Source organism: Zingiber officinale, chromosome 5A, assembly GCF_018446385.1.
Source record: "Zingiber officinale cultivar Zhangliang chromosome 5A, Zo_v1.1, whole genome shotgun sequence".
NCBI classification, from domain to species: Eukaryota; Viridiplantae; Streptophyta; class Magnoliopsida; order Zingiberales; family Zingiberaceae; genus Zingiber; species Zingiber officinale.
Window position 1 is genome coordinate 151,942,521 of NC_055994.1, and position 17,577 is coordinate 151,960,097.

Genomic DNA, 17,577 nt, shown 5'->3' on the forward strand with positions numbered 1-17,577 from the left:
ATCAATATTCCGAATTGCTAGTGGATTGTCCAACGAAAGCACTCGACGAGTGCGGGCCTTGGAATAGGAGTCGCCGAAGGCTCCGAACCAAGTAAAAAAATACTTGTGTTAGCGTTGCTCTCTCTTTTCGTTTTTCTTATTCCGCTGCGTGCTCCAACACGACTGAGCGGACTGGGTACTAGCTGTGTGGAGGACTAGGACCAGGTTAGCCCGGGTTGAACCTGCTTGGCCCCTATGAGCTTCCTGGCATATCCTTTTGGGAGTTAGTATCACTAACAGCAGGGTTGCTCCAGTCGACAGAAGGTACTTTAGAAGCTTCCAGCTGTTGTGCCAGAGGATGGTTGGCTCGCTTAAGGAATAGTGTCAGGGACACTTTATGGTGTTGTCTTTTCATAGGACAAGTGGGGAAATGTGCCAACACTTGGAGATGCGTGCTCAGACGCTACAGGACCCTTATAAAAGGGGGTTTCTTTCGCTAGAGAGGTAGGCGCACAATATTACTTAGACATGCTCTTGCTACGGTTTCTCCCTTACTCTTCGGTGGAAACTGACTTGAGCATCGAAGGGCCAACGTCGGGAACCCCTTCCCGGTTTGACACTGACGTTCCCCTTTGCTTTTAGGGAACGCGAGGAGTATCTTTCCTAGGTAGCTAGTCCACGCGGAGTCTTCATCCAATCAAGCCACGAGCCTAGTCATCAGGTCGCTATCTCCTTAGATTTTGGACAGAATTAGTGTGTTTCCGGGCTTGGAGTGCCACGTAGACCAACTCCAACTAGGGATTCGACGGAGGGTAGCGTTGGGCGGAGGAGAGAAGAGGAAGAAGGCAAAGGAAGAGGAACACCATATTTCTGAAGTATACACGATCTACTCTTCCGATCCATTGTATATATAGACACGCATGTCAAAGTTGGATTTGAACCTATTTTTTAAAATTACAAAATCAAGATAATGATAGATTTTTTATAAAATAAATAATTTAATCAAGATAATAACAGATTTTTTATAAAATAAATAATTTTTGATGATTTATTGAAGAAGAGCAAAAATTCAAGATAATTATGGATTTTCAGATGATTAAATAATATTTTGGATATTTTTTTTAAAAAAAAATCAAATAATATTTGTAAAAGTTGCCCCATAAAGTCATAAACTATGGTCTAGGTTTAGGTTTTGTTTTCCGAATCGAGTTATATACGAAAGCCCAATAGAGGCCACTGAACCCTAGTTCTGCGAAAAGAGATGGCGGATGCCGGCGGCGATCCGTCTTCCGGCGGGAGCTCGGGAGGGAAAGTTGTGTCTTTGAAGGATCAGGGGAACGATTTCTTCAAATCTGGTAACTACTTAAAGGCGGCCGCCCTCTATACGCAGGCCATCAAGTTGGAACCAGACAATCCTACCCTTTACAGGTTCGGTGTCGTTCTTAACTCTCAACCGTTCTTGTCTTTTATCTTATGCGAGAAAGGAGGTAGATTTGTGTGACTGCATCTCTCTATGTTTCTTGTTTGGGAGATAGATTGCTGCATGGAAGCTAAATATTGTAAAAGATAGTATCGTGCATCTGTCTGAAAATTGCTTTTATGTATCTTGGCAAAGCTTTGCAAATCGTAACTAACTATTTTCGCTCAGCCGCATGCACCTTGTCATCCATTGAACTCCGTGCTGGACTATCACTCGTACCGCCATTGTCATTCTAGGGCAGCTACATGGGTCGTGCCCCAACATTGAAGTCTATGCAATACAATATCATAAGTATTGACAATGGGGTCAACCCTGGTTGTTCGGTGATCAGCTGTAAAGTAGATGGCATCAAAGAAAACTTTAATATTGACCTTACTTAACCTAATATTTTTACACATGCCTCAATAATTAAAAAAAGAATTGTGTTCCTGAAATCAAATTGTTGAGACTTGCAACTTGTGTCATTAATTCTATAAAATTTTGTTTCACGTTGTTTGTAAAAAAGTCTCTGTCTACTTTGAGTTTGCTCTGTAGATTCTTTGTAGTTATTTCAATCTGCTATTGTTGTCTTGTAGTAATCGTGCTGCAGCATTTCTCCATTTGGTCAAGCTTAGTAAAGCACTTGCTGATGCTGAGATGACCATCACTCTTAACCCCCAATGGGAGAAGGTTGTCATCCATATGTTATTGAGCACATTTCTTTTCATAACACGTAAAATAACTTTCTCTTTGTAGGTAAAGTTAACTGCCATTTGATGCTCTTTTAGGGTTATTTCAGGAAAGGATGTGCTTTAGAGGCAATGGAGCGATTTGATGATGTAAGTGTACTAAATTGTTTGTTTTTCTTTCCTTAATGATGGGACATCAAGGATATACAGTCACTCTTCCTGTAGCTTGAAGCTGTCTTTTAAACCACCCTAATCTTAGACCTATTGCTTGCAAATGTAGATGTATCAACTAAGATCCCTTATTACAGTATCCATATATTGATAAGTTTCTTTATCAATTCAATGCTCTGCTTAAATCATGTCTTTCTCAACTTATTAGATAGTAGATACAAAATCTTAGGAGATCTTTTTTGTTTTGTTTATCCTCTTTTTTCTGCTGTTGTTGTTATGAGTTGTTATTCTTTTATATTTGCATCATCTTCATTCTGTAATTTGCAGGCAATAGCTGCCTTTCAGGTGGCTCTGCAACACAATCCCCAGAACATGGAAATATCAAAGAAAATAAAGAGACTCACACAATTAGCTAGAGAAAATAAGCGGGTATTGGAAGTTCAAAATATCCATTCTAGTGTTAACATGACCAAGTTTCTGGAACCCCTGAAACCTGAATTTGTAAGTTCATGACACTTATTTTTATTTTTTGTTTGTTTTTCTTTAAAATTAAATGGCATCAATATATTTGTTTTAAGATTCATTGGTTATCTTGTACCGACTTCTTTTGTTTGTGTCTGTCTGTTTTTCCTCCTGCTTTTTCCAAATTGCTCTTCTAGCATTAAATGCAAAATGTGTATTTGCATCACTATGAAATGAGGAATGCAATATTCAAGATGTACCAAAGTATCACCCATATGCAAATCTTTATGGTTGCATGGTTCTGGAAAAACATATAATAATGTAACTTGAAGATATTTTATGTTTTATATTGATTCTATATTTTTGTTGAAATTGATATGTCATTTTTATTTTTTTTTCATACATTAGAAAAATTGAACATATTTGCTAAATTGGTGCTGGTATGGGGACAAATTAACAAAGATATGATTTATCTGCTGAATCAGATTAGCTAAGAACTATGCTCAGTAGAAGGGGAGATATGTGAAAACATGGAAAAAGAAAACATAAAAGCAAATTTGAAAAATTAGATCTTGGGAAGAAATTGATTTTCACAATTTTCTAATGCATTCTGGATGCTCTTTCTTCTGCTAGTTGAATCTAAAATGTAGATCCATATTGTTTTTAGTCTGCAGCGTTCCCAATTGAGGGTGTATGGAAAGATATCTTCTCTTTCCTAGTTGAAGTAATGGATTCAGCAATTAAGGGATGGCATGAAACTGGTAGGGTGGATCCTAGGGTCAATTTCCTTCTTGATAAGCAGAAGAGTCAGACTGATAAGTATGCTCCGGTTGTCAATATTGATAAGGTAATTTATATTTTGGTATTTACTTGCTCTTTATTTGGTCCAGCAATTACTTATTACTAGTTTGAATACTGATGTTTACTTTGCTTTGTCAGGCCTTTGAATCTCCTGACACACATAGCAGTTGTTTCTCATTTTTGAGGCAGTATGCAGAGGATTCCTTCTCTAGGGCTGCTTGCGTGATTGCACCAAAGAGTATTATGTCCTATCCACAAGTATGAATTCCTCATATTTGAGGCAGCATGCTGAGGGCCTTTATAATTACTATTATTATTATTATTTTATTTATATAATCAGGCTGAGTCCTATTAAGCATCAAAATATTCTTTGTAGGTCTGGAAAGGGCAAGGTTCTAGGAAATGGAAGCTTGGCCAAAATGATGGCTTCTTTGTGCAGTTTGAGTCACCTCTTCTGCGCAAATTATGGTTTGTTCCTAGTTCTACCGAGGGAAGCCAAACTTTGTGCAGGTAACTAAATATATGTGGAAAGCTTACTAAAATGTTGGTCTTCTTGGATTTTAAAACCAAAAACTGAGATTAGATTTGGGCTCTCCATGCTCCTATGAACTCCTTTCAGGACTTGAAATCAACGCAAGTTGTTTTATACCAAAACAACTTATTGACCTTCCTTAGATTTATACGCTTCATGTTCCTATAAATACATTTTAGGTCTTAGATGGTGAATGTGAGGTGTTTTGAGTCATCAAGTAATTTTAGCTTAATTTCTGATTACTTTTGGTACACATCTACTTGATAACCCTCTACAACTTTGAATCACAAACTAAGATCAAATTTGAGCTCCCGTTACTCCCTGAAACACATATCAGGTATTAAATGGCCAATTTGATGTCTTGAGTTAAAACACTTTGTTAAACCAAAACAAGGTGTATTATTTAAGATTTTGAGTAGTTTTCCATGCTAACTTAAAAGAAAATTCGTAAACTACAATTATATATCATTTGGTTAAAGTTCAAAATATAAGTTGTTTGGGCAGAATCCAAAACCTTGTCTGAAACTGGAGAAACTTGAAGGCACACACAATCCTCAAGGTTTTCCTCATAATATCTGTTAGTTTCTGTGTTTTTTTTGTTAGTTTACAATATGGCCAGAATGGGTCTTCTCAAGGTAATTGTGTTGTAACGTAAGATTGACATATGTGGTATGCAGTCTATGGGCATTTCAGTGTGCCAAGGGAAAATAAATTAGTACTACTGTGTTTGGAAAATTGCATACATCTTTTTGAGGAATTGCTTTTGATGTTTTAATGATAAAGCCTTGCATGATTATATCCTGAACTTAAATTCCCTTGCCTTGTACTCATGCTGGTCTATGGTGATTTGATATTGCTTAATAAACAGTCATTGGTGTTCATTTTTACATTGCTGATTTTTCCAAGACTGGTTCTTACTACAATTGTACGCTTGTTATAGTCTTCATCACTTTTTGTTCGGCAAATGTTTTCTTATTGCAAATACAACAGCTAAAAATCTAGTTGACATTTTAGGAATCCAGAGGTTTTGGATATCAGTGCTCATGAAGTGCTTCCTCGCATTTTCAAAGAGTCCAATCAAGACGTTTTGTAAAGAAGCATCTACCTTTTAGGTCTCATGCTGTTGTGATGACGGTATCTCTCTGCTTTTCATTGTGTGGATTGGGACAAACTTGATTGCAGATTAGTGCGCAACTTTTTGGTACCTCAATTTTGCCAACGAACTACTCGAAAGATTTGTGACCTTTTGTTGTATTATCGATGTCTCATGCGTGTGTACAATTTCGTCACATTTCATTACATTTTCAACTAAACATGCATGTTTTTTTAATACTATGATCGTTTATATCATTTATGCAAAATAGTTACAGGAGCTGCAGATTTTGTATCTTTTCCAAAATAATTTCATTAATATCAAAATCCCCCTATTTGTTTTTTTACCTTTTTTTCCCTAGGGGTTAAATATTTATTTATCCATCTAAGTAACTCTTTTGTTAATAAAAAGAGCATTTTAACAATAAATAATAAAAATTAGTGATATTAATAAAATGTTAAATTTGACATAAATCTTATTTCTCAACAGACTTGATGATGGTTCCGTTCGATTCCAATGAATGATGTTATCAATTACGATGAAGGATCACATAAATCGATAGTATGTGTAACTATAGATTTTTCCTACTACTTTGTATATTTATTGTCCGATTCCAGCTTCATGTATCATTGTTTGTTTTATTTATATATGGACGGCAGGTCCACAGCAATTCAGTCAGTAGTGCTGATATATATCCGAATCATATATAGAAAGCAGTTTATTCAAGAATTCATTTTTTTTAAAAAAAAATATCCATTAAAAATACCAGTAGATGCAACAATGAAAACCAATAGATGCAACAATGAAATCTGAATATTAGTGTTTTTCATGAATCAATGTGTATAAAACCAATAGATGCAACAATGAAAAGACATACCTCTTCATTTAATTAACTATCAAAGTTAGTTGTAGATTAAATCATCCAAGACATATTGGTTCAATTCAAACCCTCACATATATTACACAATCCTCCACTAGATTGTAATATTTCTTCTACACTTATTATAATAGATTAATATATATAAGAAGGTAGTCCTTTCAGGATGAACAGTTGACTAACACATAGTGGTGTTACCACCATAAAGTCTGGGGGGTTAAATCCTGGTTAGTAGTCGGGTGTCTACCCTTCCTCATGCGCTATTTAACTGTCCAAAGTTAGTAGTCATCCGTGATTTACCTTTTCCATATTGACCTGGAGATAGGCTGGCGAAGGAATTGCGGGCGAGCGAATCATTTTTTCTACCATATTTATAAGAATGTATCTTTTAAGTTTTAACCTTCAATTAGTGAAATACTTTGCAAGACGATAGTGTATGATCATTTGCACGTGAGAAGAGGGGGGGGGGGGGGTAGGCATTTTGGAACTTTTCGACGGATAATCCATTAACAATAGAAAAAATAATACAAATAAAGAAAGTATAACAGCCCTACATTATCTTAAGTGATAAATAATTTAATTAAACAGTTACCCAACACGGAGACGGAGAAATGATCGAGTTTGGGTGTTGTTGTTGGTCAATCTGTAATAGTCAGGTGTAGCAACATCGTAAAACAATAGTAGCATAGAGTTGGAGTAGCTGGAAGGTAGAAGAATCACATAGAAAAGTTATGTAGAACCTCTTAGCCGAACTTGTCTTTTATACAATGTTAAAGACACCTCTAACAACCCAAGGTGCTTCCAACAACGCTTATCTGATCTGTGGACTTCGACCTTTATCAACTCTAAGGCACCTCTATCAACTCTAAGGCGCTTTCATTGCATTCCGAAGCACCTCCAATAAGCTTCGAGGCATCTTCTTGAAGCAAAACTTCATCTTCAAACTATATATGTGCAAGGGCGCCTCCAGCCTACTCAGAGTGCCTCCATCAACTCAACTGAGGCGCCTTCTAGCACTCGAGGCGCCTCCTAGCACTCGAGGCGCCTCTAGCATTATTTATCTGATGTGAATTTTTACAAACTAACTCCTGCAAAAACGAGTTAGCTAGTAACAAAAATACCTTGTAAAATAGAGCAAGCACATAATAAAATAAAATTAATTTATAAATTAGACCATGTCTTACCAAGACCAAAATCTAATCTTGGTCTCAACTTAGACTTTCAAAATGGATCTAAGTTGGATTAGTGCCTATATCCCAACTGGAGCTTATCCTCATTGAATCTCTCCCCTTTAGTTGTTTACCTGACCTTACCTGCTGGGGTGCTGGGGTTAGGAGCTAATTGCTTCAGAAGCTGAGGCACAATTTAAGGCGGTGGCAGGCCTAGTTTGACTGCTCGACGTGTTTCACGAGCAAGCTGATAACAATCTTGTATCGTGGGTCTTAGACCGATGGTAAGTGCAAAATTGAGGTACCGACTAGAGGGGTTCGGTAAAAAAGGTTCAAACGGCCTTGATGTGTTGTACCGCTCTTGCTTCCCAAACTGATAGAGGATTTAGTTGAGGGACTCTAGGTCGTACTAGAGGTGGTGGTGGTTTCTGATTAGCTTGGCCTATTAGAGCTGGGACAGTCACCTTCTTCTTCCGGGTTGCTTGGGCTTCCTCTACATTAATGTATTTGACCATCTTCCCCAACAGGTTGTCGAAGTCTTTTGTGGTCTTTCTGACAAGAGCTTGGAAGAATTCTCTTTCTGAAAGGCCTTGAGAAAAGACATTTATTAATATTTTTGAAGCGACGAATGGAACATTTAGCGTCACTTGGTTGAAATGCTTGATGTATGCTCGCATGGATTCCAGGACCACTTGCTTGAGTGTGAAAAGACTTAGGCTGCTCTTTTGATATCTCCTTCTACTAGCAAAGTGGTGCAGAAAGGCTTTTCTGAATTCCTTAAAATAAGCAATAAATCCAACTGGCAGTCGGTCGAACTATCTCTGTGTCGAACCTGAGAGAGTGTTAGAAACACTTGGCTTTTTATTGCATCATTATACTAGTGCAGTAGAGCGTCGTTCTTGAATCTTCGGAGGTGATCTTCAAGATCGGTGTTGCCTCCATACTCCCAATCAATAAGGTCAGAAATACTTAAGCAACTTTTCATCTAATACCTTTTGAGAGAAAGGTAGGCTGGATTGTTCAGACGATTCTCGAGTGACATGAGCCTTTCCTCTCTTCGGGGGTGAATTTTCAGCCGAAGAGGCTTGCAACCGCTCAATTTTAGTGTAGCCCGCCCCAAGCACTCGAAAAAATGCTCAAGGAAACTCAAACGACTGTTTCTGCTTGGATCTTCTCTTTAACACAAGAAACTCCTCTACCGAGGCTACAAGTTCTCGGAGCGAGTGAGAATCCGTGACTCGTTCTTGGGGTAGTGCTTGTGTCTTGACATTCCTAAATAGCTCGTACTCCTCCGGTATCATAGCAAAGTTGATTTTACTGGCTGCGTCCATCCTTACGTTTCGAAATAGGTGAGTGTGTTTCCCACAGATGGTGCCAAATTTGATCCTTTAGGGAAGCTGAGTAGATGAACGGCTAGTGAGAAGTCAGGGATGTTGACAGAGGAAGGACCTGGAGTTGGAAGCCGCGGACGAGTCCACACCACAAAGAGAGCAAACAAGAACGTTAGAGCGAGAACCAGTAACTAAGGGGTTCCTGGTGCAGGCATTTAGATGCTCAAGTCACCGTAGCCCCTGCCAAAAAATGAAGAAGATAAACAATAGTGTGGATGTGTGTGCGTGCACGTACTTGATCAACGGAGAGGATCCTCCTTTTTATGTCGTTTCTCATAACCTCCGCAATGGTGAGACATCATAGAATATCTGATGTCAGAATATGTTGGGTAGTGGAGGATGTACAACAGTCTTCCTCTAGGTAGAGGAAGGTTCTGTTGCGTATATATTAGAGTAGTGGAATATTCTCTAGTGAGTAATCATTATTCTCTAACAGGTGATTGTGATTCTCTGACAATGTTGTCTTCTAGATGGAGCCCGATCGACTTGGAGCTAACAAAGTTTATGATGAGAGTTGTGCCCATAAAAAGTAAGAATATGAGCTCCGGAGGTCTGACCGACTCTGGGGCCTAATTGAGTTTACGCAGGAAACCATACCCATGAGAAGTTGGGAGTTAAGCCTCAAAAATCCGACCGGCTCTTGGGTCGATCGGGTTTATGCTGGGAACCTTGCCTATAAAAAGTGGGGAGCTGAGCACCAGAGATCATATCAGTTCTTGGGCTGATCGAGTTTATGTTCGGAGCCCTACCCATAAGAAGTGGAGAGTTGTGCCTCATTGAGATCTGATTGGATTTGAGACCGCTCATGTTTATGTTGAGAACCATGTCCATGAGAAATGGAGAGCTAAACTCCGGAGATCCGATCAATTCTTAGGTCGATCGAGTTTATGCTGAGAGTCATGCCCATACGAAATAGAGAGTTGAGTCCCGTTGAAAGTGATCTATTTGGATACTTACACCTTGACTTTAGCTATTACGTTATCTTAATTTTGACTACCACATCGTCTTAATATTCAACCTTACATTATCTTTGTGAATACTCACAGCACTCCGTACCATGCATAATAGATAGATACAAAACAAGGATGCAAATGAAAGCCTCAATCTGGTAAATCTGCAAGTCGATACCGACAGAAGCCATCTCTCACTGACAGTTCCTTTCATCCAAAAACCCTCTTTAATTCTTCTTTTTCAAATTACTATATATTATGGCAACTGTGATCTTTGGCAGAGGAGAGTCTCCTGATCCAAGAGCAGATTCTGAACAAACACTACTTCATCTTAATTAGCTAGCTAGCTAGGTGTTCTTAGAACTAGGAAGGGACGATCGATGGCATGCATGCATGCTGCCATGAGGAAGAAGTTGCACCAGAAACCATTTACATGTAACTGCCACTGCATGCATTGTAGGTGTAGCCTAGCTTTTCAGACCCAAAAAGGCGAAAAGAAAGAGGAACAAGAAGAAGAAGAGCATTAATCAATATCACTGAAGAAGTTTTAAAACTTAATCAGAGAGGACTTCATGAAGACATTTATGTGTAATTTGATGTGAATTAGTATGATTTGAAGACACTTTAGATGGAATAAGAATGCTTGCTAGCTAGGGACGTGGAGATGCATGAATGGCCTCACACAAAGAGCAATTAATGGCTGCTACTCGAGTGTCTTCAATGCAGGACCACCATTCTCTGCAGAACTCCTTAAATTATGTATGCACTACCAAACTGTTTGAGGATTAACATTATCAAAAAAGAAATGCTCCCTTTCCCCTATATATCTCCTCCTTCCAAGTTCCAACCCTAGAAAATGCAAGAGAACCTTTAGAGGTGCACCATGAGAAGCTCAAGCTGCCAGCATGATCTGAGTACTCCATATATCCTCTCCAGCTCTTGGTTGGATAAGGACATGCAGATCATGTTGAAGCTTCATCTACTGGTGGAGCACCAAGTTTTTTTCTTTTTCTTTTTCTTTTTCTTCTTCCTTTAGCCTAATGATTGATGTGATGGAGGCTTGCAAATGGAAGAAGGCTGAGTTTTAATTTCTCTCTTGCAAAACAAACAATTTCATTTATTTTTTCTATGTTGATTTAGTTTCATTATATTAAATAATATAATGGTGAGTTAACATAATAGTTTCTCGAGTGGTTTTCAGATCTTGGAAGGAATTAAGCTGATCCCTAATCATCTTGCTTGTGGTGCTCAACCCTAGCTAGAAATCATCTGATGTTTGCAGGTTTGTGATTGTGATTTACGTACAGAGCCACTGGATGAATATATAGATCATAAAGCTAATTTCTATGGTTTTAATTACTTCATGGATATTGATATTCAGATGCATTTCTAGGAATATATATCATATATGGATATTGAAGAATGGTATTTATGATCCATTTTCTGTTCTTTTATTGATCTCTTTTCTCTTTTCGTGATGCAATGAAGAGGCTTTTCAATTTTTTGTTTGAAAGTGGATCATTTTGTTTAGTTATAAGCTCAAACAAGTCTATCATATTATTGTGCATAAGATCAATATTATAAGCTAATAGGAAGGTAAGATTGAGGAAAAGTGAATATTTCTTGCTTTTTTTTTTTTTTTTTTTTTTTTTGATAATTTAGATATTCAGACTTGGTTCTAAAAGTAGCTAGATGGTCTTACCCTCTATTTTATCTATTGGGTAAAAATAAAATCGAAGCACAATTTATGTATATTCTCTTAAATATTCTTTTCTATTGAAATTCAAATTTTGATATACTTTAACTGTTATTTTATCATTGAAAGTGCATATATGTGTTGTTTGAATGGCAAGCGATCCACTCGTTATTGTTCCTCTTCTTTCTTATTAGAAAGCAAATTGTTCGTCTTCAGTTTAGGAACTTAACACGGACAACGTCTCGGATCACACGTGGCACGCGCCCTCATGCTCTCACGTGCTCCGTCTTCATGCATGAGTAACTACGTTCTTTTTATAAAGTTTTATTTCGGAGTAGGGGGTGAGTTGATTAATATGGAGAAAATTATATTTTCAGTCTTGTAATCTATATTTTTTTTAATTTTAGTCCTGTTATGAGTTAATTTACGTTCTTAGTCCTGTAATTTATAATATTTTTTAATTTCAGTCTTTTTTCCTTCAAAATTAAAATTTTTCAACGAAAAATATCTAATTTGTAGTAGGAATATAAAAAGTACATGGGTCATAAAAAATCAAAATCCCCAAATTCAATTTACAACTCATCATTTTCCGTTGAAAAATTTTAATTTTAGAAGAAAAAGGACTGAAATTAGAAAATATTACAAGTTAAAGGACTAAAAATATAAATTGATTCATAACAAGACTAAAATTGAAAAAAGTATAAGTTACCAGACTAAAAACTTAATTTTCTCATTAATATGGGAGAAAATTTTTATCATAGTTGAGGGAAAAAAAGAGTTTTCTTTTGTTAGTTAATTATAATTTTCTAATTTATCTTTTCATAGAAAATTATGAGACTGATTATATAAGATCACTCTCTTTATATAATCTATGACGGACAGTGAGAAATATTTGGGATAAGTATAATATTTTTTTTCTATAATTGATTCATTTTACAAAGGGTCCGGACTACGATGCTGCTGTATCATAACACCATATAATTAAAGGTGTCAAAAATTAATTTGACTCGATGACCTAACTCGAGTCCATCTTTAAAAAAAATCAAGTTCAATTAAAGATTTTTGAATTCAGGTTGAATTTAGATTAGAGGGTTTTCGGGTTGTAGATTTTTTGATCAGATTCGAATTGACTCAGATTAATCCGAATTTAAGTTTTAGTGGATTTTTAAGATTAAATCAAATTTTATTTTTAAAATTAAGATATTTGTGTATATCAAAATCAATGATAGTAGGATAATGATATAGTATTGAGATACAAGTGAAGAATTATAGAAAAAATATTAAACAAAAATTATTTTAAATCAAGCTATTTAGGTCGAATTTTAATAGTTAGGTTCAGATTCAAATTCAAGTTTAAGGATTTTGAATTATATTCATGTTCTAGTTAGAAATTTTTATATATTTTCTTTCAGCCCGATCCGACCCTAAGTCTCCAAAGCATCCATGGTTTAATTCTCTATTATTTACGGTGTGTTGGGTGAAAGGAAAATTTTCATGGATCGGATCAGCTATCATCAGGATGGGTTGAAGGACTGGATACCTTGTGTTGTGTTAGAAGACAACCTAGTTTGAGTTGAAATTAATTTGATATTTAATGTCATTTAACAAAATTTTATCTTGTTCGTCTACAAATTAAAATGTAATTCAAGCCATCTTTTTATATAATCATTAATTTTTTTAATATGTTATATTATTTATAGTCATTTAAAATTTGAGTTTCAAACTCTAAACTATATGAAAATAAATTTGGACACTAGATTATTAAAAAAAAAAGAAGAGAAATCTCAAATCTAAATCATGCCCTTTTTAATATTTTAATGCGAGAAACACACTCATTTGCTCTCAAAATGAATAAAAACGTTATTGAATTTAGATCAACCATGTTGTTCACAAAATTTTCATACAAAAGATTATCAATAAATCTATAAATTTAACTTTTTTTTTGTTTTACTATATATATATATATATGAAGGGGAGCAACAATAAAATTGTTGTCATGTGATCAAAAAGGTCATGAAAAATAAGATAAGATTACGTATAATAGATTTTTCCTGGGACCACGAGAGCTTCATGCACCGGATTACTTTACTTTTTTTTTTTTTCTTTTTTATGTCGACTTTATATATATATTTTTAATTGAATAAAATAGCATTTGAAGGTTAAGCTAGTAACCCCTTTTGAGGGCAAAGCCACAAAGGATTCAACTCGAGTACCTCTTTCAAATTTGCCATTTTTAATCACAGAAAGGATCAAAATCATCGTTTTCTCGGCAAAACAAACGAGAAAATACGATAAAATCATCTCTTTTATCTCTCTCTCTATTTCGTGTTCGTGTTGGATGCAGAAACAGCTATCTTTGAAGCAATCTAGCACGCCGTTTTCCTGAATAAGCGGTCCTGTCACCCTCGAATCAAGCGTTCCTAATCGCTGTAGATCGATCTGCGATCCGACCCCGGGAATTTCTTCTCTAATCCTTTCGGGTTTGCAAAAAGATTGCATCTTTCTTGGCGTCTTCTACTTCAAAGTCTGTGCCGCTCCTGTTCCCCAATCCAAAATCCAAACTTGGTTTGTCCTCATTTCGTGTGAAAAATGCTGCTGGTTTTACCCCCCTTTTATGTCGGTTTCTTCAATGTGATGAAGTTGTGTTGTTATTGTTTAGAAGTCTCCTGATGATCGCACGGATTGAGTTTTTGGGGATGAGAATTATGTGAGTTACTGATGCCCCTTTTGTCTGTCTTTCCATTTCTGATTTCACGTTTAGTCGATATCTTCTTCAGTGTTGGGACTTCCCTTCTACTTGATTTTAGATTTTATTTCTGATTCCTCTTGCTTGGTTTCGAATCTTGTTGAATATTTTGTTTATTCTTTAGAAGTCAATCAATCAACGAGACTCCTTCACAGTTTTCATTTTGGGATCCCAAGTATTGCAAAAGACCTTATATACTTGACTTAATCAGAATCTTTGGTGTTCTATTCTGGATCAAATGGTTTCTTCCTCGAAGTTCTTGTTGATCGGTTGTTATGGTGCAGATCGAGCAGGGTTGAACTGAAATTGGCATCAACAAAGCCATGAAGTTCAAACAAGGTGATGAGGTGGAGGTCTTAAGAAGAAACAAGGAAACCTATGCCTCTTGGTTTCCTTCAATAATTTTATCAGTGCTTGTTAATAAATATTCAGTAACATACAAACTGTTTGTATCTCCTCAAGGAAAGCCCATTGTAGAAACAGTGGATGTCAAAGATGTCAGGCCCTGCCCACCAATTGTTCCTTACAACCAGGATTGGCATGTCGGCGATGTTGCTGAGGTTCTTGATACACATTCTTGGAAGGTAGCAAGGATCGTTAAGATTGTCAAGAACAAATACGTCGTTGCCAAAATCTTCGGCTCTATACAACTGAAAAGATTTTCCATCTATGACGCAGCAAGGGTTTCACAGGCTTGGCAGAACAACAATTGGTTCGATAAGGTATACTTTTATACTTTCAGGCCTTGTGAAGTATTATTATTCATATCGTCTTATAAGCATATATCTTAAGCAGAAATCATTAACACTTGATCGCGTAGTTTGTGTGTTCTTATTTTATGGCTGCACATGCTGCAACTTTCACTTGATATTACATTCTAGACCTTCAATTGTTTGATATTCTGTTGCACTTCAATTGCTCTAAGATATTATCTAAAAGATTAAAACCTGCAACGAAGGCATGCATTGCTTGAATAATTGCTTGTTCTTCACATTTGATGGACTTGTATATGCAGTTATATGTTATTTACTTGCGTCTAGTCTTGAGAGATGCATAAACAATGTCAAAAGTATGGAAGTAGCAGTAACTGATAGGAAGAGGTCAAATCTTCCTAATCTGTGCGATATGCATCGCTTCAATTGAGTTCGATCAAACCAAATTGATTGAAGTATTATTAAGGTTGTCCCGTAGAGCAAAAATGACAAGTTAGTTGTGTTTCAACTTTCAAGTGTTCCATATCGACAATCGACATCTCATCCATGTTACAATTTACAAGCACAATCTACTTCATTTATCACTTCAGAATTTGCTTGATTTTGCTTCTCTCTAAGTCTTTTTAACTTCCAGCCGAGCATGACTAATTTAGCTCATCTTAACGTGTTTATTGCTTAATTGCAATATGTTACTTGAAATTATCGTAATTTTGCACGAGTAGAAGTACATCCAAATGACCATTTGCATCCATTTTATCATGGTTTAAAAGTTTATATCGTGGTTTAATTCCATATGTTCATGACTAGGAGATCCTTGAGGTCCGTTTCTTCCATTAGTTCTAACTTGTTCTAGTAATGATCATAAGCTTTGTTAGAAATTCCCTTCCAGGTTGAAAGTGAGAGGCATTATGGTTGTGGTTTTATGTCTTCGAGCGCCAAACAGTCAGTCAAATTGGAGGATGGAACACATGAAGCAGCTTTAATGACACAGAGACTTGACAAAAAACACCCAGAAGATTTCAAGGAACAGCAGTCCGGCAGAAAAATGTTTTGGGGCATTTCCACTCAGACAGCTTTAAAAGGAGACCTCAAAATCATCTGCATCTCGAGTTCTGATCATGAGCCTAGGGGTACCAGTAGGAAAAGGAAGGATAGCTTGGAAGCTGATGACTGTGATCTGCTTAACAGAAGAACTTGGGAGCCTGAATTCAGCAAGGCCAGAAGAAAGATCAAAACTCAGATACGAGACGATAAGATGTTACCAGATGAGACTGATGAATGTTCGGTCGCTAGCTGTAGCGGTAATGGCACACCGGAAAGTTATCTTTGGCAAATGAGAAGACATTCTAGGAATGCTTCCAGGAAATCTATGCATATCGAGTATTCAAGTCCTCATGAAGATAGGAGAAAGCATCAAAGCATTTCCGAAGACAAGTTAGCTTCCAACATCCATAAATTAGAGCTGAATGCGTATAGATCAACTCTGCAAGCTCTGTATGCATCCGGGCCTTTGAGTTGGGAGCAGGAGTCACTGCTAACAAATCTTCGGCTCTCGCTCAATATATCGAATGAAGAACATTCAGTCCAACTGAAGCAGCTATTGTCTGTGTAAGTTGCTCGAATGCCAACTAGTTGCCTTGTCGATATCTAATGTTAGAGATATTCCAACTTTTAGAAAATCTCATGAAGTCCATCCATCTTGTGTGGCATTTCTTGCTCGGAAAGAGTTGTAGTTCAGTTTGATTCAGCAATGCTCTGAAATTTCTGGATAGTTTTGTTCATGTTCTGTTGTATAAGTAAACTTTTGGATCGTTTTCAATCAATAATGTTCTTCCTATCCATAAAGAATTTGCTCCTAAATGAACTTTAACTGCTAATAATTTTCTTCCTAGAAAGGCTTCATGTCCCAAAATAGAATTTCTTGATATATATATATATATATATATCAAAACTTTTTTATTATTTTTTATAGATTTTGAATTAAAAAAACTTAATATTTTTTAATATAAATTCTTAATACATAAATATATCCCCAAACATATTATAATACTTCATAAATATTTAAATTTATTTTTTAAAATTTTTTTATTAAATATTATAATCCAATTGAAAAATCTGAATCCTACAGTATAAAATAAAAAAAAAACTTGAAAATTATCCTCCCTAAAATAAAATTTTTAAAAAATATTTTAATCAATTTTTTTAATTTAAAATATAAAAAAATAATAATAATAAATAACAAATGATGTCTATTAGTCTTTTTTAGATTTTGAATTTTTAAAAATTAATATTTCTATATATAAATCTTAATTCATTTATATATCCCTTAAATATATTATAATACTCTATAAATACTTAAATTTATTTTATTTTTAATTTTTTTTTACTAAATACTGTAATCTAATTGAAAAATCTAAACTCCGGAGATAAAATCTTAAAAAAATATAACTTACAAATTATAATCCAATTGAGAAATATGAATCTAAAAATAAAATCTTTAAAAAATATTTTAATTATTTTTTAATTAAAAATTAAAAAAAAAATTTTAAAAAAAAGCAAAGCAAAACTAATATGTCACGCGACGCGCAGAATTAGTTGGGCAAAATTTGGATATATGAATTATTAAAAAATAGAAAATGGAGGGAGATTAAAGAATATTCGAGAATCCATATGATTATTATTTCCATGTGCCACTAAGTAACTTTTATCTTAGGCAATAAAAAAATTGGTAAGTAAAGTATTTTTTTCATAAATATCCTTAACTTTCGCATATTAGCTCCCACCATCTTGCCGGTGGCAGATAACATAAATAAAAGATAATTACCCGAGTCATTGCCCAAGCTTATCCG

General features: G+C 35.6%; 2 protein-coding genes across 5 annotated transcripts; both read left to right on the forward strand.

The window, feature by feature from the left end:
- The first annotated feature begins 1,161 nt into the window (after nt 1-1,161).
- On the forward strand, nt 1,162-5,406 carry LOC121982535 (RNA polymerase II-associated protein 3-like). The gene is made up of 8 exons (XM_042535680.1): nt 1,162-1,407; nt 2,035-2,128; nt 2,227-2,277; nt 2,626-2,799; nt 3,428-3,607; nt 3,700-3,819; nt 3,938-4,071; nt 5,108-5,406. Exons 1-8 carry the CDS (start codon nt 1,241-1,243, stop codon nt 5,184-5,186), a joined length of 999 nt encoding a protein of 332 aa, XP_042391614.1. The 5' UTR covers nt 1,162-1,240; the 3' UTR covers nt 5,187-5,406.
- Nucleotides 5,407-13,433: 8,027 nt separating this feature from the next.
- Nucleotides 13,434-16,567, forward strand: LOC121982536. 4 transcript variants are annotated; one of them, XM_042535682.1, is made up of 4 exons: nt 13,436-13,834; nt 13,929-13,976; nt 14,300-14,737; nt 15,618-16,567. In XM_042535682.1, the coding sequence occupies exons 3-4, from the start codon at nt 14,339-14,341 to the stop codon at nt 16,338-16,340; spliced, it is 1,122 nt and encodes a 373-aa protein (XP_042391616.1). In that variant the 5' UTR covers nt 13,436-13,834; nt 13,929-13,976; nt 14,300-14,338; the 3' UTR covers nt 16,341-16,567. The 4 variants fall into 4 exon arrangements, with proteins under 4 accessions (XP_042391615.1, XP_042391616.1, XP_042391617.1 ...); XM_042535683.1 differs by having other exon boundaries at nt 13,446-13,834; nt 13,932-13,976; XM_042535681.1 differs by having other exon boundaries at nt 13,434-13,976.
- The last annotated feature ends 1,010 nt before the right edge of the window (nt 16,568-17,577 follow it).